Raw genomic sequence first — 26,214 nt, 5'->3', positions numbered from 1 at the left:
TTCAGTGGCCAGTCCATGGCCATTGATGTACGTATTATGAGATTGGAATTGAGCTTCTTGCTCCAGTCTAAAACGCCTCGCAAATGCCAAATATAATTGTACAACATATCCCATGGTATGGTCCTATGGGAATTTCATTTCATCCTCTTGACCTCCTTTCCAGCACCCTTTCAACTGTCCTTTCATCGCCTATCCCTTTCGTTACTCAAAACAAGTGCCAGCATTACCTCCCTTACGCTTGCATAGGCGCCATCGACAAAATCTTGCTCCACTTCTTCCTCTTCAGCTCTGCGCCAACGACACCATTGATTCGTGATCCCACCGGATCGCCAGACTTGTTGAGCAAAACGCACGCATTGTCGTCGAAGCGGACCACGGATCCGTCACGTCGCTGAGTAGGGTATTTGGTTCGCACAACAACGGCGTGTCGAATATCACCGCGTTTGACCTTCGCCGCGGCTGAGATGCCCGCCATACCAGAGGACGAAGCACCTCTTTGTTCCTGGACGACAACGACGATACGGTCACCTGTAACAGTTAAATCCTTTCTTTGTTCCCCTTGATCCAGGACTCGGAGAGCATGGCAGCGACGTACCTATGCGAGCATGCCGCTTTTGACCAACAACCAGGGCGCACTCGACGAGGGCAGCGCCCGAGTTGTCGATGCAGTTAAGCATCGTCTATTTGCCATTAGAACATATGCGTAGAATAGCGCATTCGCTTCCGACACACCTTTAATTGAATCATTTTGGCTTTGTTCGCGCAAACTTCGGTGCTGCATCAGCCAGTCCTGAGCTTTCGGCGTCAAGAGACTTTTCGGAAAATGACAGTCACGTGCACCTGGCGCCACGTTTCCCCAAGAAAGGCAAGCACCCCTCTGCATTCCGAGTTCCTTGCGCATGTACCTCCTGCGTTGCTGGGCCAAAGTCATTTTATGGGGCGGCTGGGCGGGCCTACCCAGCGCAGGGGGCACACCAGAGGGGGGCTTGGAGGGAAAGCCGCAATTTGGAATGGCTCAAGCTCTCACCAGCAGGACCAAACACAACTTCACTCCTGAGAATTCGATCATGTTTGAACCTGCCGGGTACGTGGTCGCGTGTCTCTGAAGCAGGCAGTTCTCATTTCTAAACATACAGTCTCTCACTAATCACTCTCCTTTTCGATATTTCCTTCCGCTGTCTATATGGTCTGCTGGCTCTGAGTGCGAACTGTACACTTGGTTTGAGACGGGTTGATTATGACATTTTTGAGGAAGGAGCGGGCTGCGAGCTGAAACTTGGTCATTTTGCCCGGTCGACTGCGGCCGCCCAGCTGGGGGTGAGAGAATCTCAAGGGCATTTTCATCTACGGCGCAGGTCTGTCAAGTTCGGCTGAGGGCGAGGCTTATTTGGACAGGTTTCCGGCCGGTGGACTTGGGATCTTGCCACGCTTCAGGATTGGGGGGGTCGCAACGTTTTCACAGAGCGTCATTGGCAACTATGCCAGCGCCAAAGGCTGCGCCGGCAAGGCATCGCCTCACTTTGGCACAATTGTCTGCTTACGATGACATCTTGACGGATGCACTGGTCGACCATGTCAGTGATTTTGCGGCCTGGTGAACGGGATCTTCGGGGAGTCAAAAAACTAACTGTGCGGTTTACAGGTCTATTACTGGACGACAGTCCCCAAGAATCGCCCGTCATATCACCCCTCGCGGGGTCTGTCGGAGAATGCCATTGCAAAGATTATTCAGGAAGAGGTGGTCCTGTGGAAAGACTTGGCGGCGGCGGAGGAGAAGCTGCTTGCGATGGATGGACTGAGGAAGTTCATGAATAAATTGAAGACAGACAGGGAAAAGGACGACTTTAAGCGACACCTGCGGCGGTACTTGCAGATTTACCTGCCTGATTGTCCTTGGGAGGTTAACTCCACGAACCGATATACGATTGTCTCGCATGAAGCAAGTATCACGGCAAGGCGGTACATTAAACGAAATGAATCAATCAAGTACCTGTCGGGTATCCAGGTTGTCATCACGCCCGAGGAAGAGAAGGAGATTGCGGCACGCAAGAAGGATTTCAGCATGGTCGTTAGCTCAAGGAGTAAGAGCACAAGCCTGTTCATGGGTCCCGCACGATTCGCAAACCACGACTGTGATGCGAATGCCAAATTGATGACGACTAGCAACGCTGGCATTGAAATTGTTGCTATACGTCCTATTGAATCGGGCGAAGAGATTACTGTCACGTATGGAGAAAGCTATTTTGGCGAGGACAACTGTGAGTGTCTATGCGGCACATGCGAGAAGGGACTAAGGAACGGTTGGGAGCCTGAGGAAGGTGCCGTGATTATTCAGACAAGTGTGGAAGAAGACAGGCCCGAGACGTATGCTCTGCGGCGACGTCGACGGGAGGATAGCGTTGGCGGATCTCGAACTCCCTCCGTTACACCTGGGATTCGTCCGCGAGTTCCAAGGACCAAGGCAAAGACTTCACGGCTCAGCAATGCTCACGGTTCGTCGGTCGCGGTGTCGCCGGCGCCTGGCTCACCAGGCGACCGAAAGCGAAAGGCCGATACCATGGCAACGCCGCCCATCACGCCGGCAAAAAAGCCCAAGCACACGATTGAACAAGAGCCCCATCTTTCGTCTTCAAGAGGGAGTTCTGTTAGTGAGAGTATATTGTCAAGTAATGAGGCTATTGAGACAGATGTCACATCGCCTGAGAAGGACAGTCCCGAGCCCGTGCCCGTGCCCGAGACGCCAATCAAGGTGTTGGCAAATCGGCTGAAGGGCAGCAGCGACCAAAAAGAAGACCAAACCATTGCAGCCACTGCACCTTTTTCCCCTGAGAGCGTACAGAGTCAACGGTCACCACAATCGACCAAGGACGGCGACACGAACGAATCCCCCGCGACGTCGAAACCAGAACTCAGCGCCATGACAATATCGGCCATTCTCAACGCACCTAGCAGCTCTGGGCCGGAAATTACTGGTCCTATTTCCACGAGCATAGAGGCAGTTGATGTGTCCCAGATCGCCACAAACGTCGACGGAGAATTGCAGTCTCGGCCAAAGAGCAGGCGATGCAGTTTTAGTAAGCAGGCTTCACCCGCAACCAAGGTGCGCAGACCTGGCGATTACGTTCTCACGCCATTACTTCTCTCCGAGCCGGAAATGGCATGGATTCAATGCACAATCTGCAACGCATACTTTGTACAGCAAAACGCTTACTATACGCGGTCGGCGTGCCCCCGCTGCGAACGACATTCCAAGCTGTACGGATACATGTGGCCCAAGACTGAAAAGGCAGGGCCCTCGGATAAGGAGGAGCGGATCCTGGATCATAGGATTGTGCATAGATTCTTAGACACGAATGACGAGCGCAAAGCTCGAGGCAGAAAGTGTTTGCCGGAGAGGGAGGAGACGGAAGAGCCGAGTGAGCCCGAGAGGGGTCGGAGATTACTGCGTGCGCCAATCAGCAAGAAGTCGTCCAGCGACGAAGTCCAAGACTCGGTGACAGTCAAACTGATCGAAGAGTCGGGCCTTCGGCGAAGCGGGAGACCCAGAAAGTGTAGGTCCGGGTAGGAATTAGTGCATAGTAAATGGGACGACAATTACCATGGGGTGTTTCGCGCCACCACAAGGGGTCTGGAGTTTATGGATTAATACTGTATCATACTCTTCAAGGCAGGATAGATTAGCATTTGGCGATTGCGGGTGATGACTGTTTGTTTTTGAGCTGGAACGTACAGAGTATGCATGCGCCCGTTTGACATCTGCAGCACAAATAAAGCCATGTGTTGTTATTGACATGTGAAGTTGCATCTACAAGCAAAAAGACAAGAAAATGGTTGCTGTGCGTATGAAAGAAGGCTCATGGGTTGTGGCTAGCGGGGGACCGTCACAACGGTCGAAATTCACTTCAATTTCTATGTTACAATACTCGTGTCTCTAGGACTCCACCAGCCGGGCCACTTTCGCAGTCCAACAGATGACTCGGACCAGACCACATGGGCTCGTGTGAGAATGGCAGGCGGCATACATGTGCATGCAGTCTGGTGCAGAATATACTTGCCCGCCAAGAAGTACACACTATTATACTGTAATATCTTGTAGTAAAGAGCGCGATAGCCAGAACCTGATGTGTTTAATACTTGTTGCCTCCCACCGACCGTCGTTTTCCTCAAAGCACCTCCTTCCCCTCCTCGTAGGACCTCACTCGTCACCGCTCCGCAAACCAGGTCAAGCAAAGAGCAATGGTAATGTTTCGGTTGGCATCGCCGTAGAATCCACCCACCCAGGGCTAACGATATTGCAGAGTGTGAAGCGCCTTCTGGTCCTATGCGGCGCGCCGGCCGTGCTCGGGGCGGCATGCAGCAAGAATTACACGCGCAACGGGCTGGTCTGGGGAGACGCCATCCGGCTGAACCAGATCCAGGTCGTCGGCACGCACAACAGCTACCACGTCGAGGCGCCCGACGTGGAGAAGGCTCTGATGCTCAACCTGAGCGCCGACACCCAGGACCTGTTTTACGGACACCCTCCATTGGAAAGGCAGCTTCGGAAACAACATGTGCGAAACTTGGAGTGAGTCCCGCTCACCCTCTTCTCCCTGCGTTGCGCGGGTGTAAATACTTGCGGATGGGGCTGACAATACAGACTGGACATTCTGGCCGATCCCGAGGGCGGCAACTACGCAAAACCACTCATCAGGGCGCTCGTCGGGCTGCCCTACAACACGGGGCCCGAGTTCCAAACGCCCTCGACCAAGGTCTTGCACATTCCCGACCTCGACATCCACACCGTCTGCACTACATTCAAGGCCTGCCTCCGGGTCATCAAGTCCTTTGTGGACGCCAATCCGTGGGCGGTGCCCATCCCCATCATGACCGAGTTCAAGACGGCCGCGGCGCTGGGGCAGTCGGCCGGCGGCGCCAAAGTCATTCCCTGGGACAATGCCACGCTGCTGGAAGGGCTGGACGTCGAGATCCGCTCCGTCTTCGGAAGAAGGCAGCTCATCACGCCGGACGACATTCGCCGTCCCGGCATGACACTCGAGGACTCTGTTCTCAAGTACGGCTGGCCGAATCTGGATTCAGCAAGAGGCAGAGTCTTGTTCCTGATGGACAACGGGCCCGACGACCCCGTCAACAAGAAGTACATTGAGGGAAGGTCAAACTTGAAAGGCAGAGTGCTGTTTACGAATTCCGCACCGGGGAGGGCGGAATGCGCTTTTCAAAAGGTATTTTTTTTATGGTCTCTACGGGGCACCAACTCTTTTCATGGTCGGAATATATATCTGACAGGTGGTAGCTGAACGATCCCGTGACGGATGCGTACGTACAGAATGTACAGAAGCAAGTCAAGGCAAACTACCTGGTGCGAACACTGGCCGACTCGGCGCTGGGCACGGTGCGAAACTGCAGCACGATCCAACGCGACGGGGCGTTCAGATCCGGCGCTCACATTGTTTCTACGGATTTCCCGGTGGCGGGCATGAGCGAGCGGTACGGCGGGTGCGAGTATGTCGTTGAGCTTGGGGACGGCAAGGTGGCAAGGTGTAATCCTGTCAACGGGCCGAAAGGGTGCGTTGACGAGGAGCTGGAGCGAAGGAAGGTTTGCGTTCCTGACATAGACGTATATATATAGCACTGTACTCCGTACCAATGTATCGTTCAGTTCGTTGCGTGTTTCGTCTTGAAGCGCTTGAACTGTTCGGGCACAATGATCGCATGGGTTATATACACCCCACGACAGGTAGGGACCAGTAGGAAGACAAGTCGTACAGTTCTGGTCACTACTACCACGTAATAGCAGTGTCCGTCCGCGATTTTTTGAGTCTTCTGGACTGGTAGAGCAGAAGGGCACCTCATGTTGTCAAACGACGAAGGAAGAAACCCCAGAAAGACCTAGCCCTACGTACACATGTTTTCTTGCAGGCCGATGTTCTAGCCAACAGGACGGGTGAGGTAACTAAGCTGGGAACACGATAGATGAAACGAGATCCTGGACTCCAGTGCGCCAAAATACCATCATGCGTAAACGAGGTCGTAGCCTGAACGGTAATGAGCGGGTTTCTGTGGCCCTAGGACCGTCTGTATCCACATGGGACTTGCAAGATATATCACCAAGGGTTTGAAGAGTTGGAGTTGTGACTAGACTCAAGCTTGTCCCCCTTGATTCAATAGCGAAACGCTCGCTGTATAAATGCAGGAAATTGCTCTGTACACGTGTAGCCGCACGCGTGTGACTGTCATTTGCTCAGCGCAGCGGCTGGGGTGCTGTACATCCAACGATGGTCGTTAGTTATACTCGGCGTAATGGTCGAACCTCTTTAGTAGTATATCGACTCATTCTGGAGCACGCGTATGCATAATAATATCCCCAGTTACTCTAGTTTCCTTTTTTTTTTTTTCCCCTCTCTTTATATACTTGGTTTCTCATTGATTAGTGAGGAAGTCGTATTCACAAAACTCGGTGGGTCGTGGAGCTGCCCATCGAGAATCTGCGAGTAGCTTCTTCTGCGGCGTACCCTCATGCGTAATTGCCCCCTGTTATTTTTTTCTCAAGATGGGTGGCTATTTTGGGTTTAACCGGGCTGCAAATCCCTTAAATGCAGCGAAGGCGGCAGTGAGGTCGCGACAGGGATTTTAAGCCAATTAAAAGCCGGAAATTAAAAGGTACTTAATATAACTCTTAATTTATATGATAATAAAAGTACTAGTACTAAGCTTCTAAGTTACAAAGAGCTACATTACACACGGACCTTTATTAGGCCCCATCCATGAAGAGAAGGAAAAAGGGTCGCCGCGTGGCATCGTCAAGGCTGTGTTGCTCGCGTTGCGCAGGCGGATGTGTAGGCTGTAGTGTGTTCTATGCACTACTATATAATCGGGTACTCATGCAGCGGGCCATGTCCTACGATTCATTAGTTCTATGTGAATATCGCAAATAAATTTTGCTGTTTCATATTTCTGTGGCATATATGGACCGGGGGGACTGCTCTATTGCGGGTTCGGGTTCAATGTCTGTGTAGGGTAGCGAGTTCTCATATTCCGTACAAGCACGGGGTATTTCATCCGACCAGGGTGCCTATTTGGGGAGGGCAAACCCGTCAAACCCAGTACGTTGCATAACGAGACATGGTAGGCGTATCCTTGTAAGCAGCAATATGTTAGTCCAAGCGACCGTATTTCCTCGATATGCATTTTTGACTTGCTTGGAGAGGAGTAGTGTTCGCAAAATGGCGCCAAGAAGTCCGAAACATGGATAAATATAATAAACCAGTGGCTGAATAACTAAAAACATGATGGTCCTCGCTCATGCTAGCTAGCTATCTAGGTCAACACTATCATCACTGTGACATGACTTACTTGCGGCCTCGGTTGCAATGAATCTGCTGACACATACATCAGAGTTGCGTGATGTTATTGAGCAGCACCAGTTGGCATCCAGGTTCAAGGTTGCCTGCAATGGCGGCCTTTTCGGGATTGAGCTGTCTGAACGGGCCGGAGAGTCGGTAGGCGCACACTGCCGATGCGTCCCAGCACTCACCGTCAGACGCCTCCACGCCCCCATAAATGCAGACGGACGGACTTGGACCCTGTCCGGAGGGGCAGACACTCGCAACAAACGTGGATCGGCTTTCCGAACCACTGTTGAACGTCCCTGCATGAGGGCATGAGGGTGAAGCATGAGGAGATGGCGCACCAGACCACAGATGGGACCAAACAGCCACATTTCAAGGGGCGTGCGACGTGGAGGATTTGAGAAGCCCGGGTCCAAAGGAACCTTAATTTTATTGCTGTTTCTCCTGCCGTGTCTTGGACCTGGGACTGGTATGTATTTTGACAACGGTCGGGAATGGATCGGCCGGGCGAATCGACGACAGTTATTTCCGGTGATTACTATTGCGTAGTATTGTCAACATACGACTCCGTAAGTTAGTTTGATTTGGACTGCGAAGTGACTGACAGACTGACAGACAGATAGACAGACAGACAGAGCAACAGGCCTCAAGTGCTCAGCCATACTGCCAAGACGGAAGGGAAAAAGGTGGCACACTAGCGCTGGCGATGGTGACGCAGGATTTGACGGGACAATCAGGCACAGGAGGTGCAACATGGCAGTGCGCAGTAACGCTCGCTTTGGAACTTGATTGACCAGACGGCCTTGGCAGCATCAAAAAACGACCAAATGGCCCAGCGCACGCACGACCGCCCACTGCGGATAAACTGTTGTCGTGGACACGTAAGTCAAGATGGCCGTCGAAGCAAGCGCACAACAATCCCCACAGCGGCGTGGTCAGAGACAAGGCGACGCCGAGGATTGGCTGCTGGCGCCGCAGGTTCCGAAAAATCCTTGCCCTTGGCACAATTGGCTTCTTGGCACCAGCCACACGGCCTTGGAGAAGTGTGCCGGCGTCCGTTTTGTACCATCGCGCACTCCGTACTTGGGCAGGTACCAGGCTAGTGGCTGCCTCTCACCTGCACCTGGAGAGAGAAACGCGCCAGCCGCCAGTCTCTCAGTACTCGTATGCTGTAAGGGACATGGAAGCCATAATAGTGCTTCAATGTTCAGTGTCGAGCTTCAAGTCGTCCAATGCCGACGGGGTTTAGGAGGCAAACAAGCATAACGTCGACTTTTGCCGATGGCGGTGATAGAGTGATGACGTCGGCCGATGTCAAAGGGGAGCTAGGAGGTCTGGTTCGCACTCCCTACTCCGTACCCGTACGCCACCTGCACAACCTGCAAGCGCGGCGTCGTTGGCGTCGCTAAACGTCCCACAAAGTCGAGAGATGTCGCGTGCTCATGAGCTACGACTTGCAAGGCTTCACCAGCCCGCTGCACCTCGGCAGAGATGTTCACATTACTCCGTATTGCGGCAAGAATCGAACGGCAGCCATTCAGTACCCCGACGTAGCGCCTGCGTGGTACAAGGTGTGAAGCGTCAAGCTCTCTCCAAGGCTCATTATGGATGGACCACCTTGGCTGCACCTTGACACCCACACGCCATCTACTCCCTAATCTCTGCCACCTGTGCCCCTAGCCTCTTGGCATGCGCCTCGTCTTTCGACGAGCTCAAGAGAAGGGGTCCCATTAGGGGAGCCACTTGTGGCGGTCCGAACGACGGGCAGACATTCCAGTAACTCTGGCAACAACCAGACTGTTTGTCATAGCAATCTGCGACGGTCGAGACATTACAATATTATGTTAACACAAGCGTCGGTGTTGACTATGGAGTGATTCCATGCCGCGGCCCACGACGTCGGATGCTGGGGACGGGAAGGCTGTGCAAAGTCTATCGGAGGCTCTGCGGATCTAGGCAAAGATTATGTATGTCCGTACCCGGTCCATGATGGGTTCAAGATTTGCCATTTCAAAATTGCATGTGAAGTGGATGGATGCATGACGCGCCTTGAGCTGGCTCCCCTTGACCGTAGGTGTACAAGGAGCACTGGAGCGTCACGAGCGGCCAACTAACTAATCCCCATGGTTGAACCCTCCCTCCCCTTGCAGTTGCACCAGGTTATAGTCGCGGTTGGAGATGTTGTGGAGGCATGAGGGTGACGGCGACGGCGGCCGGGCTTTTCGCACCAGACCAGTCCCTAGCTAAGACGGCGTCTTGCAGCCCGTAAAAAACCGACAACTTGGCGGCGTCAAGCTGCTTCGCTCGGGGATGTGTACCTAACAAACCTGGTGTCTAGCGTCTGGCCATGTCTGGCATCTGCACCTGGATCTGGGCATCTGGTGACGTTGGGAACGGAGCTCCCTAACTTGACTTTTTGCTTTGGCTTTTCTCACTTCTTCTCATTTTCCCCGGCTTCTTCCTCCTCCACCTCATCGACTTCTTCCTCTTCACAAGTCAGCCATTGAGCCATTTTGTCCGGCAGTGTAGGTTGTCAATTCGACGCATCTTCATCTTCCCCCGCCTTTGCTGCACAATACGTGCCTACGTCAGCCCACGGATACGTGTGGCCAGCCCGCCAACCAAGCCACCATCTCGTTTCGGCAGGCGACGCTTGACACCGCCTCACCCCAAGCTGCGTCAGATAGCAGGTAGCACGTGTACAGCCTGTCACGGTTGGAACGGCAATTTACGTATCTAAGCTCTCCAAGCTTCACGATTTTTTTTTTTTTCCGTTGCGCGTCTCCAGGGAACGTAACATGCTATAGGCAAAAAAAAAAAATTATTGTTGCTCATCATGGTCGGTTCTCAAGCTTTCGACGATACTCCCGAGGGAGGATGGAAGGCGGCGCATGGAATTCCAGTGCCTGACTTTGTCGAGCCGGTTGTAAGTTTCCAGTACCACCAAACAAGCAATCGTTGGCCCATCGTTGTGCACTTTGGCTGCGCATTGCTTTTTGCTGCGAGTGCTTGCCTGTATTCATCGTTTGCAGTTCCGTGGCTGACTTGGAATCTTGCTTGTTGCGCCTCTGTCTAGCTCACCGTCACCGTGCTCCTCTTGGCCATGTTCTTTACCCGCAGGAAGAACTACTCTCTTTTCAAACCAAGGGATCGATACCAGCCGCTCCCCGACGAGGAATCGCCTAGGAGTTCTGATGAGTACAACCATTTCCTGTATCGCCGGCAGAGTGACCAGTACCCTCCCAAGTCCCGCTCTTGCGGCAGCTGCCTGCGCTTCACGACGCCAAACTCGAGCCGCTTTGCCACAAACTTCCACTCCCGCATCCTGCAAAAATTTCCCTTCTTGATTGAAATGTTCTACTGGGGCGTGAGCTTCGGCGCATACAGGTACACCAAAGTTCTCGCCCAGGCGACCTATGGTGGCCAGAAGAGCATGTGGGATTCGGCCCAGCAACACGGCCTATCTATTCTGAACTTCGAAGCCATGCTGTGGGGAGGAGATCGACAGGCGCCCGAAAAGTGGCTCGAATGGCAGATCCAACGTTGGTTCCTGCGCGGGGCCGAGACGGGCGGTTACCGAGCGTGGATTCTGTCCTTTTTGAATCGTGGTTATGCCCTTGTACACTTGCCGGGCACCGTTTCGTTCCTCGCCTACTATTACACCACGGCGTCGACGCACGCTCGATTCTGCACTGTTCGTCGTACCATGACCTTGACCAACTTCCTCGCCTTCATCATCTTTATCCTCATTCCCACCATGCCGCCGCGACTTTTGCCCAAGGAATACGGATTCGTCGACTCGGTCAGCTTGGAGGATGCCGAGTCTGTCTGGATGGGCGGCGACTTTGTTAATCTGCTTGCCGCCATGCCCAGCATGCACTTTGGTTATGCCTTCTGCATTGGCTGCACCTTCATTGCCGAGAGCGGCGTTGTCAAGGGCCTGTTCTCATGGCTCGAGAATATGTCAATTGGCCACTCCGGCCCGGACGAAGACGACGAGGACGACCCGGTAGAGGCCAGACGAAGCGCCTTTGCAAGAGCCTGCATGTTTGCTTTCGGCATCTGGTACCCGACGTGGATGCTCATGACCATTGTCAGCACAGCCAACCACTACTTCCTCGATGCCTTCGCCGCCGTGTTCGTCGTCATGGCAGGCTTCATGTGCAATCGCGTATTGTGCCTCTTCCTCCCAGTCGAAGATTACCTGCTGTGGATACTGCGTCTTGAGAAGCCGATCCCAACAACGGGTTGGAAGAAGAATTTGTCCGTTGAGTAACTGATAATGAGAACGACGCGTCGTGGGAGATGTTCGTCTGCTGGGCTGAGTGAGGTCTTTATGGACCGCCCATTTTTTTTTATTTTGATTTTTATTTTTTTTTTGGGTTCGGTAGCCTGCTTTCTTGGCATTTGGGGTCCTCTTGTCAGAAGGGAGGGGGAGACACCACGTGCGCTCTTTGTTGATCATCTCTTCGCATTGGCTCCAACGGAGTTCTGTCGGCGTTTAATTAGAGGACGGCGGGACGGAAATATCATAGGTCTTGATAGACCAGCGACGACAAAGTGGCGCATGTTTTGACTTTGCAAACCGCGCCTCGCACCTCGCTTTTCCTCCGGAGCGTCTCGCTCCCTATCTCTGGTTTTCTTCACTATATATGGGCATTCGTACGACTATATGGGTACATCGCCCCCGGGACCGGGGCTTGCTCTTGGGCGTCTAGCATCGAACAGATGGGTTTTCTTATTAATAAATGGGTTGGTCGTCGGAGCGCACTCGCCACAACCACCCAGTAGATAGGCATAACAATTATTGTATATACAGAATAGACTATCCTCTTAAAATAAAGAGGTGCTAGTGAAGTCTTGGATCGCGCTAAGAAATGGACGTCCCAATAACCTAGATGCGCCAAGGCTCATGCTCAGCTCACGGCACACTCCGCTATGAACGAAGAATAAAACTTAGCCAGGAACTATGATTTGAAGGCGAACAAGGCCATACAGCAGTGTTGAAGCTTAAAATAAGCTGCCTGCCGCCGCCGGACGCCGCGCAGGAGACTGAAAAGTGGGACAAAATGTCATCAGTCCCGTCACGGTATGGCGTCAGCACCCCGAGCACAACATAACTTTTACCTGTTTCACCTCTTCTCTCCTTTGCTCCTCGCCATTCAAGCTGTCAATGACCGCAACATGACCCGGATCTCGTACCTTGTTGCTCTCAGCGCAGCTGCTGCGGCACTGCAGCTCCCACTGCAGCGGCCGATCAAGAACAACCCACACCCAAGCTTCCACGCAAGACCGCTGGTCAGTTCAGACACCCTGCAGGATAGTATCGACAAGGACAGGCTGTGGGAGCGCGCCGAAGACCTGTATGCGCTTGCCAAAAAGTCGGAGGACGAGTTCAACCACCCCACTCGCGTCATTGGGTCACCAGGTATGCATGCCCCTGCCGCGTAGTTCATGGCGCTGGTTATTTGAGTCTGACGGGCAGCAGGACACCTTGGTACGCTCGATTATATCAAGTCTGAGTTGGCTTCTCTCGGGGGCTATTATAATGTGTCGGAGCAGGAATTCGACGCCTACGCGGGCAGGGTCAAGGAATTCCGTCTCGTCATTCATGATACAGTGCCTAATACGACTACGGCCTTCTCGTATGTATACGCTGTCCGGGATTGGGGGGGGGGGGCTTGAGCCAAAATTGCTGACATTGGTTAGGCTCACACCGCCGACTAAGGACAATGAACCCGTTTTCGGAGAGTTAATTTTGGTTGGAGACACGGGCTGCAAGGCGTCTGATTATCCTCGCAAGGTCAAGGGGAATATTGCGCTGATACAGAGGGGAAAGTGTGCCTTTGGCGATAAATCTCAGCTTGCTGGAAGAGCGGGTGCTGCTGCGGCTGTCATTTACAATACCGTAGATGAGGAATTGCATGGTGAGCTTGGTGACGGCTTTCGTCGTATGTGTGGTTGAACTTGTCGCTGACGTTGTCTGTAGGCACCCTGGGCAAGCCCTCGCCTGACCACGTCGCTACCTTTGGGGTCAGCAGCAAAGATGCCGAGGAGTGGGTAGAAAACCTGCCACGCGGGCAAATCCTTAAAGGATCGGCTTACATTGACGCCACTGTTGAAACGATCAGGACGAAGAATATCATTGCCCAAACAACTGAAGGCGACGCAAACAACTGTGTAATGCTAGGTGGCCACAGCGACTCTGTCGAGGAAGGCCCGGGAATCAATGACGACGGCTCTGGATCCCTCTCCATCCTCGAAGTGGCCTCCCAACTCTCCGCATTCCGCGTCGAAAACTGCGTCCGTTTCGCCTGGTGGTCAGCCGAGGAGGAGGGTCTGCTGGGCTCAGAGCACTACGTCAAATCCCTCTCTGACAAGGAGAATCTCAATATCAGACTGTTCATGGACTACGACATGATGGCCAGTCCAAACTTTGCGTATCAGATTTACAATGCGACTGATGCGGAGAACCCGCTGGGGTCGGAGCTATTGAGAGACCTGTACGTGGACTGGTATACCAAGAGCGAGCTGAACTATACCATGATCGAGTTCGACGGGCGCTCAGACTACGATCCCTTTGTTCGGGCGGGTATTCCGGCGGGCGGCATTGCTACGGTACGTCCCGTTCTTTCGTTAATGGCGGCGGGCCTGATGATGGCAGACTAACCAGGATTCATTGCAGGGCGCTGAGGGTGTCAAGACGGCTGTCGAAGTTGGATTATTTGGCGGCGAAGAAGGAGAGTGGTATGATAAAAACTACCATCAAATTGGCGATGATTTGAACAATTTGAACATGACAGCGTGGGAGGTGAACACCAAGGTAAGTCTTTCAAAAGCCCAAGTGAGTGAGCGTGATGGGATCTGGCTAATAGGTATAGCTTATTGCTCACTCTGTTGCGACGTATGCGGCTTCCTTTGAGGGTTTCCCTGAAAGAACGAGGGAAATTGGTGTTGCGTCTTTCAGGAAGCCCAAATGCAATGCATATTCACCGCAGTTTTGTCGTTCGTAGTCGGACACGGCTAGACTCAGAGCCTGGGGTAGATGTTGCTGTTGTTTTGTGTCCCTGTTGAATCTGCTTGTGTCTTTTGTCTTACTGGCTTCTGGTGTTTGTGTATCCGAATACCTTTGGCGTCACGCTGATGGAATCTAACTCGTTTATTCGTAACCCTCCTCCCTCCGCTCAAGTATCTGACATGATGTTACAGCGGGCGATGTCATTAATTCACCACCTCGAACCTTGACGCGTAAAGGGTTGCTGACAGTCACGACTTCCCCTGGTATCAGGAACAGCCTAGAACAAAAGACTATCAAGACGGACTGTTTCCTTTCTCGAACAGGTTCCTGAGTCGTGGTGGGTTATCCGAGCAGCCCCGGCAAAGCCAAGCGAAGTCTGGGGTATTTTCTAATTAATATTATAAAAACTAGTAAGAATATAGAGGCTCTCTTAACGCATCGCGAAACTAGGGCTAATATTGTATGGCTATTCGTACTTGATGATAGGTTCCCTGTGTGCCTTTCGACACTGCTCGCATTTTCACCCGTTTCAGCATGAGTATGCCGCCACTGCAAGCGGTGTAAGCAGTAATACGCAGTCAGGAAGTCCTCAAGCCACTTGACCTATTAATCCTGCTGGTGGCATATTATTCAGCGTCAGACGGGGTGACACAAGCTACCTCGCCTGATACCCAATGGTATAATTATGCCCCTAATCCCCCTCGGCGCCTTATATTTCTTGGTCACAAATTAATCGCACAAGTGGAATTGGGCCATATCTTTCACCAACTTCTCGCTGTTCGATATGCTAGCTTGAAATGTCGTCAAACCAATGTTGTGCCCGATGCAACAATGTATTCAGCAGCTCGGCTTGGGGAAATATCTTGAGCTTCGGCAAGGGCAGGCATCCGTCGACATGGTCCTTCAACTTGGGCGATGTAGCAGACATCCAAGCCCACAAAGATTGTGCATGCTGCCAATCTCTCACTGCTGCTCTGTCGTTGTTCCCTGGGCCACTCTCGGGCTTTATTGTCCTGGAATTGGTTCATATCGGCAAGGAGCATACTGGCCTCGGAGCCAAGCAGCATTCTGGTCGCTGTTTACGGTTCTTCTTCCTACCAGGTACTACACATGGGCCCTCGCGTTCTCTTCTACCAACCGTTGAGGGCAACGAACAATTCCGCCCGTCCTGGACTGGCCCCTGGGCTCGACAAATCAAGCCTCTCGAGGTGCGACTAGATCTCGTGCGCTCCTGGCTCTTGGAATGCGAAGTTCACCATCAAATTGCTTGCCAGTCAAGCATGATGGAAGAGGCAAAAACTGTACAGACCATGTTTATCGATGTCGTACAAGGGTGCCTCGTCCATGCCAGGCTACATAGAACAGACTATTTAGCTTTAAGCTATGTATGGGGACAAGTGCGCAGTTTGAAAACAACCAAGGAACATGTCCTTGAGTTTCAAAAGCCAGGAAATATATCAACGTCCCGCAGAGACATACCGAGGACGATACAGATACGATGGAATTGGTTCGGAGCCTGGGACTGAGATACCTCTGGGTTGATACTCTCTGCATCGTCCAAGACGACAATGACACGGTGCAGAGAAACTTGGACAACATGGCCTTGATGTACGCCAATTCTCTCCTCACAGTAATTGCAGCACATGGCAGCGACGCAGAGTCGGGACTAAGACCATCAAGTCCAGACACGCCACAGCTGCCTGTCCTTCATTTCCCCCATATCAGTCTGCGGCTTCAACCCGCAGCCGGCAAAGTCGGAGACATCACCCAGGCCAAATGGTCATCCCGCGCCTGGACCTTTCAAGAAGCCTTGTTCTCGAGGAGATGCTTGGTTTTCGGGCAACAGACGAGCTGGTACTGTCGCACCGTTACCTTTGAGGAATCCGAGATGGAGCCAAGCCGGAATCCCGCGGCCCTAGACCCAGAGCTGCAAGAAGAAGTGAGACTTGGCCTGGTTTTGCAGTACCAAGTACCAGATTTGCCACCTCACTTTTGTTTCCACGGCCAGCGACTGTAATTGTCGTCGGCCGCCGTTGCTGCAGTCTCAAATCTCAAATCTCTGGCTCTCTATTATACTTTTGCTGTCAGCGCTCATTCTTTGGGTTCAAGGACATCCAGCGTGGACCCCATCTCAGCAAATACTTGTTGCTCGGGTCAGATGTCTTGGTTGGCTTCCTAAATCTTCATGACTTCTCGACATTTGACGAGACACAGCCCGTGGGTAGTGATTTGCCGAAACAAGTTGAGCTTTTATGTATTTCGTGTGGTCGCTTCTCCCCACACGATAAAAACTGGGACTTGATTGCTCCCGTGGTTGCGGACGACTTCTACAGCTGCAGGTACCGACTATCTCAATTTGACAAGGTCGAATACGAGTTTTGCAACGTTCTTGCGATACGAAGAGAAGGGGAGACTGCTCTTAGGATAGGGGTAGGGAGAGTGGAGAAGCATGCCTGGAATATGGCCAGGACAGAAACCATTGATGTGATACTTGCGTAAGGGGGGATGCCGCGACGCCAATCGTGCTGATATTTGGAGTTTTGTTTCCAGGGATGGGAAGATCGATCCAGCGGCCAAGCAGGAATGAAGTGTTTTGCGACGAGTTGTGCGACACAGTTATTTCTGGTCTCTTGTGCATACAGAGCGAACCTTGTCGCTTGCTAATTTCACACGGCAACCGCTTATCTGTTTCAACGTGCGAACATCCGCAACGGGGCCGACAAAGCGCCCGACTGAATGGTTCCTTGTCAGTAGAAATGGAACAGGAGCAACTTGTTCTGACGTCAGTTTTTGACTCTTGCGCCCCGCGGCAGCAATGTTCGATCTACCTTGTCATACAGCGTCATTATTATTCCTGTTTTTGGCTCAGCAACAGCAGTAAGAAGCACCTTTGAAACACCAAAGTACTCTCTCTGGAGTCTCGGCCACCAGAAACACTTTGGCCGGAACAACGGCACGGGCGAGTCTCGTAGCTTGACTGACCTGATGTTCCCCATCTCCGGTGTGTCCCACTACATGAATTCCACTTGTCGCCATGATATCTAGCTAGAGAATTGAGACCCTATTTTTTTTTATACCCGAATAGTGCAAATAACATTATTCAATTGGTCAAAAGGGACAGATTTTAGGTTTGCTCACTAGCTTCTGAGTTGAAGCTTACAAGCTTGGTTGAACCTAATAGATCAGGGCCTGGCTTCTTGATAAAGTGCCGAATTGATGACGCACTAATGGCAAACTGAGGCTATCATCTCAATATCAATTTCAACCATCTAGTTACAGAACCGGAATACAGCTGACCAACTCCCCGCGTGCTTGGCGAGTTAGTATTTCCATCGTAACTCCAACGTGGATAGAAAAAAATATGACGTCCGAGTTTGTATGAGTAGCCGTTGGCCCTTTATTGTAACCGTGTGCCCTGTTAGAAAGTAACATCATTTACGAACAGTGGGCTACCACCCCGTTGACTATGCACGTATTTCTAGATGCAGTACAATGGGATGAAATCAGTACATGATCCTTTTCAGGGCGGCTTTTCAAAAACATACCTTTGCATGGCTGCTGCAGCCAAAAGCCCGAGCCTGGCGATTCTGCGTCAAAACATGGCATGCGCCGCCTCCGGCTGTAACCCGGCATCGCTAATACACTATATTTAGTATTCACGTGGATCGGGGTGTACATGGAAGTGAAGGCGTACCCCACGCGCGTTGTTGGCAGCAGGTTGCGAGGCCAAAGCACCTGCAGAGAGGAAGAGAAGAGCGGAAAAGATGTGCTGGGCTGCATTTTGAAAGTCGGCGGGATGGAAAACCAGGGTGGTTATAAGTGTGTGTGAGTGAGTGTGTGTGAGAGAAATGGAACTTGGAGGTTCATGTAGGCGTTTCGGAAGAGACATGTAACAATTTCAAGAGATTTATCCTGAGCGGTGTGAGTGTAGGCAGCAACATGATGCTGGTGCAATGGTATCGCGTTGGGAAAGGCCAAAGCTCCGAGACATGGGTTATGATGAGGTATTTCCAAGGCACGCTTGGCTGCGACAAGAGCTATACAAGGCAATGCTATGCGGTATTTATTTCGTTTGCCCGTTGGAGCAAGCAAATCGTCTCGACTTGTGTTCTTCCCGTGAAGTTGCGGGCCTTGACCAAAATGATGGAATTCCTCGTGTAATCAAACTGCTAGTGTACCTGATGCACTACAATTCTGGTATTAATGAGTATATCAATTCCCTATAGAGTCTAATTATGAAGAGACGTTGGGAATAGGTCGGCTTATGATCCTATACATGCTGACAATAGCAAAACCACAACAGGCATCTGAGACACAACTGATGCACAGAGCCTCTTTTTATCTAGAGGTTCCGCTGTTTCATTTTATTGCGCATTGTAAACTGGATAGTCTTGGCAAATTCGTCTCTATTGGACGGAAATCTTAGAGCCGAGGGGGTTTCTTATGGATGGAAACCCTCGGGCAAGTACGTCCAGAGCCAAATTCTTCTCGACTGCTCTGTAGACTGAAATCCAGCGCGGGACTATTTCATCTCGTGTATTATTGACTTTACACTTCTATTATCTCATTATCCGCCCGTGGACGGGAAAAACCTGGCGACATGCTGCGTCGATATTAGCAGGGCCGTTCCTACCGTCTTCTAATCAAAGTCTCGCGACCCAGCTATAATTTGAAAGTGAGTTCAAGTCATCTTCAGAAGAGATTTATTAAAATTCGGACTTCAAGGAGCTGTAATCGACTTGCTGAATTCATCTCCTACTCCATGGACGCAAGCTAACTTGAGAAGCCCCCCTTTGTCACACAAAAGTGACGCCACACAAGATGCGTAGGAATTGGGTCCTATATAGTGACGCTCATTCACCCGTATATTACGATCCATATACAAGCTATCAGTGTCTATAGTGATACTTGATTCTTTCTCTTGGCCCCAGTACACGGAAGCTAGCATTGGTTCCCTGACGCCGCGTCAAAGTAAAGGAAAATTGCGTCGTAACGCGGGAACAGAGTATTTAATGTCTTGAATACTGGTACTTCATATCTTCGTCAACGTCATTTCAGCGTCTGGCCGATTGCGCTACTCAGATGGATAACTAATCCTAGCACGAACAATGCAGAGCAAGCTCCACCCAATTCATGTAAACCTTTCCCGTTGGACGCAATAGCACCAATTTAGAGACAAAACAGCAAAAGGCCCTTTATGCAATAGCTTTGCAGAGTATTGGCTCTCGTGGAAGTGTTGATTTTCGGGACTCAAGCCTATGCCAAATAGCCACAGCCCCTAGAATTGGCATAGAGGAGCCACCAACTCGTGGTCATTGGACTTGTGTTGCAAAATTTTGACTCACTGTAATTTGTAGACTGCTCAAATCTACACTCTCGGACGATGATGCGGAATAGCCTCGGCTTGTCAGCATGGGGTTTACGGTAACAGAGCGATGGGCGAGGGCCTGCCTTCTGAATTTTCTCGTATTGAATAGCTGTACGTCTTCCCCATATGCCATAGTACAAGACTCCCTATACTAAGCTGAAGCCGAACTAGTCCATCCATTCCTAGGCCCGGGCGCTCATTTCTCATGAGTAGTGACCGAGGGGCCGGTGAGAGCTGTGACGAAGCATGTCACACACAAGAACACGAGCGCTACGATCACGCGACCTAGGGCATGAGGCTGTCACCGACTTCTTGTATAAATTGAGCTCTGTGGGTCATCTACGCCTTGAGGAAACCAAGGACCTCTCATACCAAAGAATGTTGTTATAGATGAATCGAGTCATTACTTCAAGCACTCATTAAGCCCTCGTCACTGGTTGCAAGAACAAGCCACAATGCTGTCGCGGCGTTTCACATCTTCCCCATAATGCTGGTAACTATAGAGCACCAGATAGTGTCCAGGCGGACAGTCAAAATCAAAACCCAGCTCGAGAACATGGCCCAAGTCACAACCCAGAGTACAAATTTGCTACGACTTGAATGCCATGAATGCTCCCTGGACGGACTAGAGTTGAAATTCAGAGATGCCCGACGCCAACAGAAGCAAGGGACATGTCGAAATGCCAGCATCTCTCCAAAACTGAAGAGTCCCAACTGCCGAGGAGCAGTAGAATGAGAAAACAAGGGGCAGTTATACCCGCGGTAGCCATGGCGCTATATGCAACTTCATCCCGCTTTACCAATTCTTTCCCTGTATTATCGGACATGAACAAATAATTTAATCTGGCCTTTGCCACCGGTTGTCTAGTTGTGTAATATGGACAACAAGCATGGCCACACTAGGATTGCCGAGTCATACACCCCGGTCCACGATTTGCATAGCTACGAAACTTACATTCTACAGCGTAATATGCCACAACAAGTCCTCATAAGCCACGACCACTAACCATCGCTCATGCCATAGCTCAAGAGATATTCCCCCAAGGACAGGAAACACGTAAATTATAGTCCTTGACACAAATACCACAACACAAGCTCAGATCAGAGCACAAGCAATGTTGAGAAAGATTCAACAACACCAGGTCTAGGTTAGGTCTGCAAAAAGGGTCTGGCACTCCTGGAACAAGGCTCAGGCAGGCAGCTTTCCCCGCACAAGCAGGCAGCAGCGCAAGGCACATCAGTCACGAAAGCTGCTTGCAGGGCACATTGGGTACATGATGGAAGCTTGAGCGTGAAAATGGGTTTCTGACATTCCTGTATGTGAGATGTAATGCCTCAGGCTATCGGGACATCAAGCATCTCAGTTTTATAACCGTAGACGGTGACCCATCTTGATAGCTTGCGACGTGCGTTGAGTGAAGATTGCGTATGGCCCATTCACCGCACGCCCAATATACATGTCCCAAGCATATAGAATTCTGTACCCATCAAATTCAACTGGCATCCCTTGCTCGAATAAGATTGCGTTCGTGAACTTAATATCCTCAGGGTAATAAAATCCCAAGAGGTTTGTGGCCTGGAGCCTAATTCGATAAGCTCACATCCTTCCAGACGCCTTGCTATCCCATACTACTCCTGGATGGGGCTTGATATTAAACAGGATATCTCCCCCCTCGCGTTTTTCAAGATCGCCGTTTAAATGCCGCATCGACCGCGTAGAGTTGCTGCGAAATACGAGCCCCGCGGCTCGAAGGTGTCTCGGTAAGCGTAGCTAGAGGGCCATTTTGGAACTGAGAGAGGCGGTATTCTCTTAGACTCACTGCTTCAGAGCTAGTCCCTTGCGCCTGGTGCTGAGTATAAGTATGAGCAGGCTTACGGGGCGTCGACCTAAGGAAGGAGGGGGAAGAGTGTCAGCATCTCGGATACGTGACGCGGTGAGATTTTGCCTTCTCACCCGTTATAAGCTGCCTGATTAGATGCCATGGCGTAAGACGACACTGTGTGGTTGCGAGGTGATAAGCCTCATGTGCCGAGTTGCACAACTACTACTTCTGATTTCGACGTCCTAGAGACGAAATTGGCCTTGGAAAAAATGATGTGGTAGACGATTCGTGAGGAAGATTTTGGGCGGTTTTCGTTTTGGAGATGGAGGTTTATCCAGGAGAAGGAGACATAGAGATACAGCCACCCTGCCAGGTCTTCGACACGAGCAAAAGAACCACCTGATCCCCTGCTTGACATCCCCATGGTATTCACTGATGAGCCACATCAGTCAAGAAGGTTTCTGCCCACGGGGGCTGATTTCCCTGGGGTGTCTGGGGTTGGACAGCATGGCAGGTATATCTAAGTACCACCTTCGCATCTTGATACACCGAGCAAAAGAGCTGGGGGGACCCGTTCAAAGCCATGGGCCACCGAGCAACCGTAATTTTGAAAGTGTACCTCCCTGTACACGTCCTGAAGCTTGGACGTGGCATACACAGCTCGGGCTCGTAGCATTTGGCAGCGCATCTTCGTGGCTATACACTGGGGAGTGCAAAGTACTCGTTGTGCCACCATCCCTCGGCCGGGAAGTGCGACAATTGTGCTAGAGATGCGCGCTTGCTGTATGTTCGGTATGACGGCTAAACACTCTGGCTTGGAGCCGAGTGTAGTCGTTCTGAATGAGCGTCCGTCCTCGCCTGCGGTCACGGTTTACTTTCCGTCATGCCATTTGCAAGATGCTGCTTTTCGTCTCTTCGCGTACATGTGTATTCCCCCTTGATTTACAAAAAAGTCCATTCAAGCTGCGACCATGGAAAACCTGTAGGCCAGGGGCCTACGAGCGAGTCCGGAAAGCAGCGAACGCGTCGGCGGTGCTGGGGAACCAGGGTCTTTCACCTCGCAGAAAGCCTCGCCATGACAGAGCCTCGCCGCTGACCAGTGAATTCTGGCCAACTTTTCAACATGTGTGCTATTGAACACAGAGGTGTCGTTGAGTTGGGCCTCTATGACACCATTTCGGTGTGCATGCAGGCAGCCGTGGAGTGGCACAGCATGTTGTGACAAGTATTGCAACAAAGCCAGTGCAAGACAGGTGATGTAAGCTTCACCGTCTATTAAGATCCACTTTCCGGACCATGCTGCTCTCAATCTTGACGACTCTATTTCTCTCAGTGCACACGAAAGGCATCGTTTGAGAAAGTGGAACGGATTTTGGCATGTCGTTTTTCATCCTTTCCACGTGGATATTCCTTCATAGATGAGGTCGCAATATACCGGTTAAAAGTTCGGTCGAAAGAGTGTAATAAATTAACTTTGAAGTCGGTTCTTAGAAAGAAATAAATAAATAAAAAAAATAGAAAAGGGAGCTGGCTAGGAGCAAGCATATACCAAAGTATATCATGTTTACGCTTCAATCCAGTCCCGTAGCTTCAATGATTTGACAATTGCAAGCGGTGGGCCCTTGATTTAAGAGTAAGTCATCTGTTGCCCGGTATCTAATATGGGAAGAATACGTCAGCTGGTTTCGCCTTGAGCATCCGGGGCAGTGAGGAGACAATTTATACACTTTGGCTTCCCGGTCGGCCCCCAGTTTCACAACACGGAGTTCCAAATCTTTCCAATGCAAACAAGTTTTCTTTTAATGAGGTGTGTCGGAGAACAGGTCGGGTACCGGTGCAGTGAAACCAGCTCTGTAAGACTGCTAGATTCTAGACCGGGTCAAGCGACGCTGGGCGCCAGTTCACAGCGATGCATCCAACCACCAGTGCGGATGAGCCAATACAGACCGGCTTACTGCAGACCAAAACGCTGACGCGGTGTCAACAGACACAGATGAGGGGGCGGGTGGTTGCTCTTCAGTGAGGTCATTTGCCAGCTTGTATGCAGTGAGACTGCATGCTCCATCCTGATTGCGCAACCAAGAGATTCCGTGCCAGAGAAATTCAAGATTCCGATGTTGTACATCCATGATAAAACCCTGCCGGCTTCTGGTGATTTAATTAGTCAATTTCCGAGCCCTTTTGAGAGCCAAAAATGAGGCTAGCACAATATCGCAAACGTATCGCCAGGGGGTTGTCAACGATAATGATGATGATGGTGATGATGATGATGATGGTCAAATGCGAGCTATTACTGATACCCCGCTTGTTCTACATGCGGGCGTTGTTACTCTGAACGAGGTCACACAGGATGTTGTGTACGTATTGATTGCTGGCTGTATGAGGCCAAATAGGCAGGTAGGATCTGTGAGAGTTATAAGTATTGCCGATTGCAATTCTTTGTGTCAAGCTAGACTCCAGCCCCGCATCATGCACTACATAGACTGTCAGACAGCAGGCTCGCTTCGCTGGCGCCTCGACGCGAGTAGAATACGTGGTGGCTCTTACCCGGCTGGTTGCCTGCTACATCACCGCGCGTTCAAGGCTTGATATAGAATCAGTTACGTATCAATGTTTGTCGCATTTCATCGCCTCCTTCTTTCTTTCTTAAGACCTAAGTGGTTGCCGATGCCAAACCTCCACGTACGCCATGCCAAATCCAGGAGCCTCGTCACCCGGATGTCTGTGAAGACCCTCTTCACAATCGCCCGACCCGAATAGCATCCTTATACATATTTAAAAAAAACCAGCAAATAATCACCTTAATCCAAGATAAAAAAAAATTTGTCCTGTGCCACCAGTGTTTGCTCATGCTTGTCGAAGAGAGTTCAAAATGTTGCCACGAGTTGAGTAAAATTAATGCCGCTATGCTCGAGTTGTTAAAAGGTCCGGTTTGAAATGATATATGATAAATCTCGAAGCCGTTGCAGATCATTGGTACCACCTATGGAAAGCGCCAGCGTTGTTTGACTCTAAACCTGCGGAATCGCCATTTCTTGCGCTGGGTATCTGGCTGTACTTCGCCCACTACTGGGCCACTTTCATTGCTGCTTCCTGCGCTGCTTGTACTTCCTCCATTATCAATGCTAGTATTATTAGTCCGGCCCAGGATCACCCCTAAACTCTGGCTGGTACCTTGCCCAGCTTGGTATTGCATCAATTCGCTCAAATCGCGACTTACGCGTCGAGCGTATGCGAATGTGTAAAACTCATTGCCGTCAACCAACTCGGCAGTGGTGACGGGTAGAGGAATGATGGAAAGCACAGGAATGTCCGCAAGAGTATAGCCGGAAAAAGGTGACAGCATTCGGAGTGTGTCTTGGTTGTCAGATCTCTGATCCCCACCAGCACTGGTTGTGACCATTGACGCGGCCGACGATGCAAGTCGTTGCGGGACCCAAAAGGCCTGCTGCCGAGCCGGAGGACTGTAGTGCGGGAGCGACTCTCGATCAACGACTTGACCATCGAACACGTCCTCCAGTTGACGCATCCTGCCCGACAAGTTGGTGTTTGCTGCGAGTAGCCTCGTCATTCGCCGCTCCAGACCCACTCTGCTATTCTGAGCGTCGGATTCGCCTGGACTAGAAAGTACAAAGGAAATGGTAAGCAAAACCTTCCAGAGTCTCCAATTTTTCATGTTCCCCGTTGTCTACCCGGAGTGGCTTCCTTGGCATATGCACTAAATGCAGGGCCCAAGGCTGCCAAGAACAATCAAGACACTTATAAAAGACAAAGAAAGGCCACTTACCATTTTAAGATGGTCATCATCATCGTCATTGAGAGATTGTGCCATCGAATGCGCGAGCATAGGGCATGGATGCTCTGTTCATAAGACGAGGAGTAGTCATGGCCCATGGCGACATCCTCGGCTAGGGGAGTTGCAAGTCCCTGCCTTTCCAGGTTCAAGGTCGCGCAAATGGCTTGCATGTCAGATACGGCCAGCACCGTATCGGTCATTGTTGCGATGAGGTAGTCGGCTTCGATCCATGTCCCACGTTCGGGAAACGGCAGCTGTGCTGATTCAACCAAGGAAAATGTCTTGTACAAGATGTGGACAGTCGACCGGCACTGCTTAATCTCTTGCAAAGCCGTGGCGAAGACTGAGTTGGCCTTGTTGGCTGGCGTGTTGAGATCCCACAGAGCATCGATGGTCTTGCCCCCTACGGCCAACAGGCCAATAATTGCCGTGGTGACGGACAGCTTCTCGCCCATGGCCAACGAGTGCGAGGCCATGATGGCTGACCCGACTGGTCGGGACGGTTGTCCTCCGTTGTTGGTGTCTGCCCGCACTTCTCAACCGACCACCACCGCCCTGTCCAGCTTGTGTATCGTGTTGTCAACCGGCCGATTCGCAGATGCCGGCGGCAGCACCTCACGCACCCAAAAGCAGACGGACAGCTCTGATGCACTACGACTTCTTCCCCGCGCTTCCAGCCTCGGCGCTTTGCTCGGGTGGGTGCTTCGTTTGATGGAGAGTTGTGCCGTAGCAAACAAGAAGAGGAGAAGCAAGAAGAATAGCAACGACAACGACGACGACGACGATGTCCGTTGGCGGTGTCTGGTCTGCCGAACGTTGATGCGGATCGATGACTACTCCTTCCACGTCGCTCCCTTTGG

General features: G+C 51.3%; 7 protein-coding genes across 8 annotated transcripts; 5 read left to right on the top strand and 2 right to left on the bottom strand.

Annotated features, from left to right (window-relative positions):
• Nucleotides 1–2: 2 nt before the first annotated feature.
• Nucleotides 3–773, bottom strand: mrpl38 (mitochondrial 54S ribosomal protein uL14m). Its single transcript, XM_007811482.2, has 3 exons — nucleotides 733–773; nucleotides 596–680; nucleotides 3–528 (listed from the first exon to the last, which is right to left on the bottom strand). The coding sequence occupies exons 1-3, from the start codon at nucleotides 745–747 to the stop codon at nucleotides 233–235; spliced, it is 396 nt and encodes a 131-aa protein (XP_007809673.1). The 5' UTR covers nucleotides 748–773; the 3' UTR covers nucleotides 3–232.
• A 705-nt stretch (nucleotides 774–1,478) lies between these two features.
• set9_2 (histone lysine methyltransferase Set9) lies at nucleotides 1,479–3,565 on the top strand (the record flags this gene model as incomplete). The annotated part of the gene is made up of 2 exons (XM_066116564.1): nucleotides 1,479–1,574; nucleotides 1,643–3,565. 2 exons carry the CDS (start codon nucleotides 1,479–1,481, stop codon nucleotides 3,563–3,565), a joined length of 2,019 nt encoding a protein of 672 aa, XP_065978446.1.
• Nucleotides 3,566–4,236: 671 nt separating this feature from the next.
• On the top strand, nucleotides 4,237–5,629 carry set9_1 (histone lysine methyltransferase Set9; the record flags this gene model as incomplete). Its single annotated transcript, XM_066116563.1, has 4 exons — nucleotides 4,237–4,239; nucleotides 4,299–4,567; nucleotides 4,640–5,222; nucleotides 5,294–5,629. 4 exons carry the CDS (start codon nucleotides 4,237–4,239, stop codon nucleotides 5,627–5,629), a joined length of 1,191 nt encoding a protein of 396 aa, XP_065978445.1.
• Nucleotides 5,630–9,669: 4,040 nt separating this feature from the next.
• J3458_001144 (uncharacterized protein) lies at nucleotides 9,670–12,309 on the top strand. Of its 2 annotated transcripts, XM_007811480.2 has the most exons (2): nucleotides 9,670–10,275; nucleotides 10,426–12,309. In XM_007811480.2, exons 1-2 carry the CDS (start codon nucleotides 10,186–10,188, stop codon nucleotides 11,623–11,625), a joined length of 1,290 nt encoding a protein of 429 aa, XP_007809671.1. In that variant the 5' UTR covers nucleotides 9,670–10,185; the 3' UTR covers nucleotides 11,626–12,309. The 2 variants fall into 2 exon arrangements, with proteins under 2 accessions (XP_007809671.1, XP_065978444.1); XM_066116562.1 differs by having other exon boundaries at nucleotides 9,670–12,309.
• A 131-nt stretch (nucleotides 12,310–12,440) lies between these two features.
• Nucleotides 12,441–14,890, top strand: APE3_1 (Aminopeptidase Y; the record flags this gene model as incomplete). The annotated part of the gene is made up of 7 exons (XM_066116561.1): nucleotides 12,441–12,777; nucleotides 12,838–12,994; nucleotides 13,059–13,276; nucleotides 13,339–13,967; nucleotides 14,035–14,172; nucleotides 14,231–14,704; nucleotides 14,779–14,890. 6 exons carry the CDS (start codon nucleotides 12,441–12,443, stop codon nucleotides 14,360–14,362), a joined length of 1,611 nt encoding a protein of 536 aa, XP_065978443.1. The 3' UTR covers nucleotides 14,363–14,704; nucleotides 14,779–14,890.
• Nucleotides 14,891–15,865: 975 nt separating this feature from the next.
• Nucleotides 15,866–16,866, top strand: J3458_001142 (uncharacterized protein; the record flags this gene model as incomplete). Its single annotated transcript, XM_066116560.1, has 2 exons — nucleotides 15,866–16,306; nucleotides 16,456–16,866. 2 exons carry the CDS (start codon nucleotides 15,866–15,868, stop codon nucleotides 16,864–16,866), a joined length of 852 nt encoding a protein of 283 aa, XP_065978442.1.
• A 7,675-nt stretch (nucleotides 16,867–24,541) lies between these two features.
• J3458_001141 (uncharacterized protein) lies at nucleotides 24,542–25,830 on the bottom strand (the record flags this gene model as incomplete). The annotated part of the gene is made up of 2 exons (XM_007811478.2): nucleotides 24,542–25,178; nucleotides 25,346–25,830. 2 exons carry the CDS (start codon nucleotides 25,828–25,830, stop codon nucleotides 24,542–24,544), a joined length of 1,122 nt encoding a protein of 373 aa, XP_007809669.2.
• Between the last annotated feature and the right edge of the window lie 384 nt (nucleotides 25,831–26,214).

This window comes from Metarhizium acridum (genome assembly GCF_019434415.1).
Source record: "Metarhizium acridum strain ARSEF 324 chromosome Unknown scaffold_1, whole genome shotgun sequence".
Taxonomy (NCBI): Eukaryota; Fungi; Ascomycota; class Sordariomycetes; order Hypocreales; family Clavicipitaceae; genus Metarhizium; species Metarhizium acridum.
The sequence above is the reverse complement of the archived record's forward strand: the minus strand, read 5'-3'. Positions and strand labels throughout refer to the sequence as shown.

Excerpts from the sequence above, each read along its gene's own strand:
- mrpl38 (XM_007811482.2), bottom strand. Across the intron at positions 529-595 it reads AAAGCGGCATGCTCGCATAG|GTGACCGTATCGTCGTTGTC; the intron begins GTACGTCGCTGC and ends TAACTGTTACAG.
- J3458_001144 (XM_007811480.2), top strand. The coding sequence starts at position 10,186 with ATGGTCGGTTCTCAAGCTTTCGACGATACTCCCGAGGGAGGATGGAAG. Across the intron at positions 10,276-10,425 it reads CTGACTTTGTCGAGCCGGTT|CTCACCGTCACCGTGCTCCT; the intron begins GTAAGTTTCCAG and ends GCCTCTGTCTAG.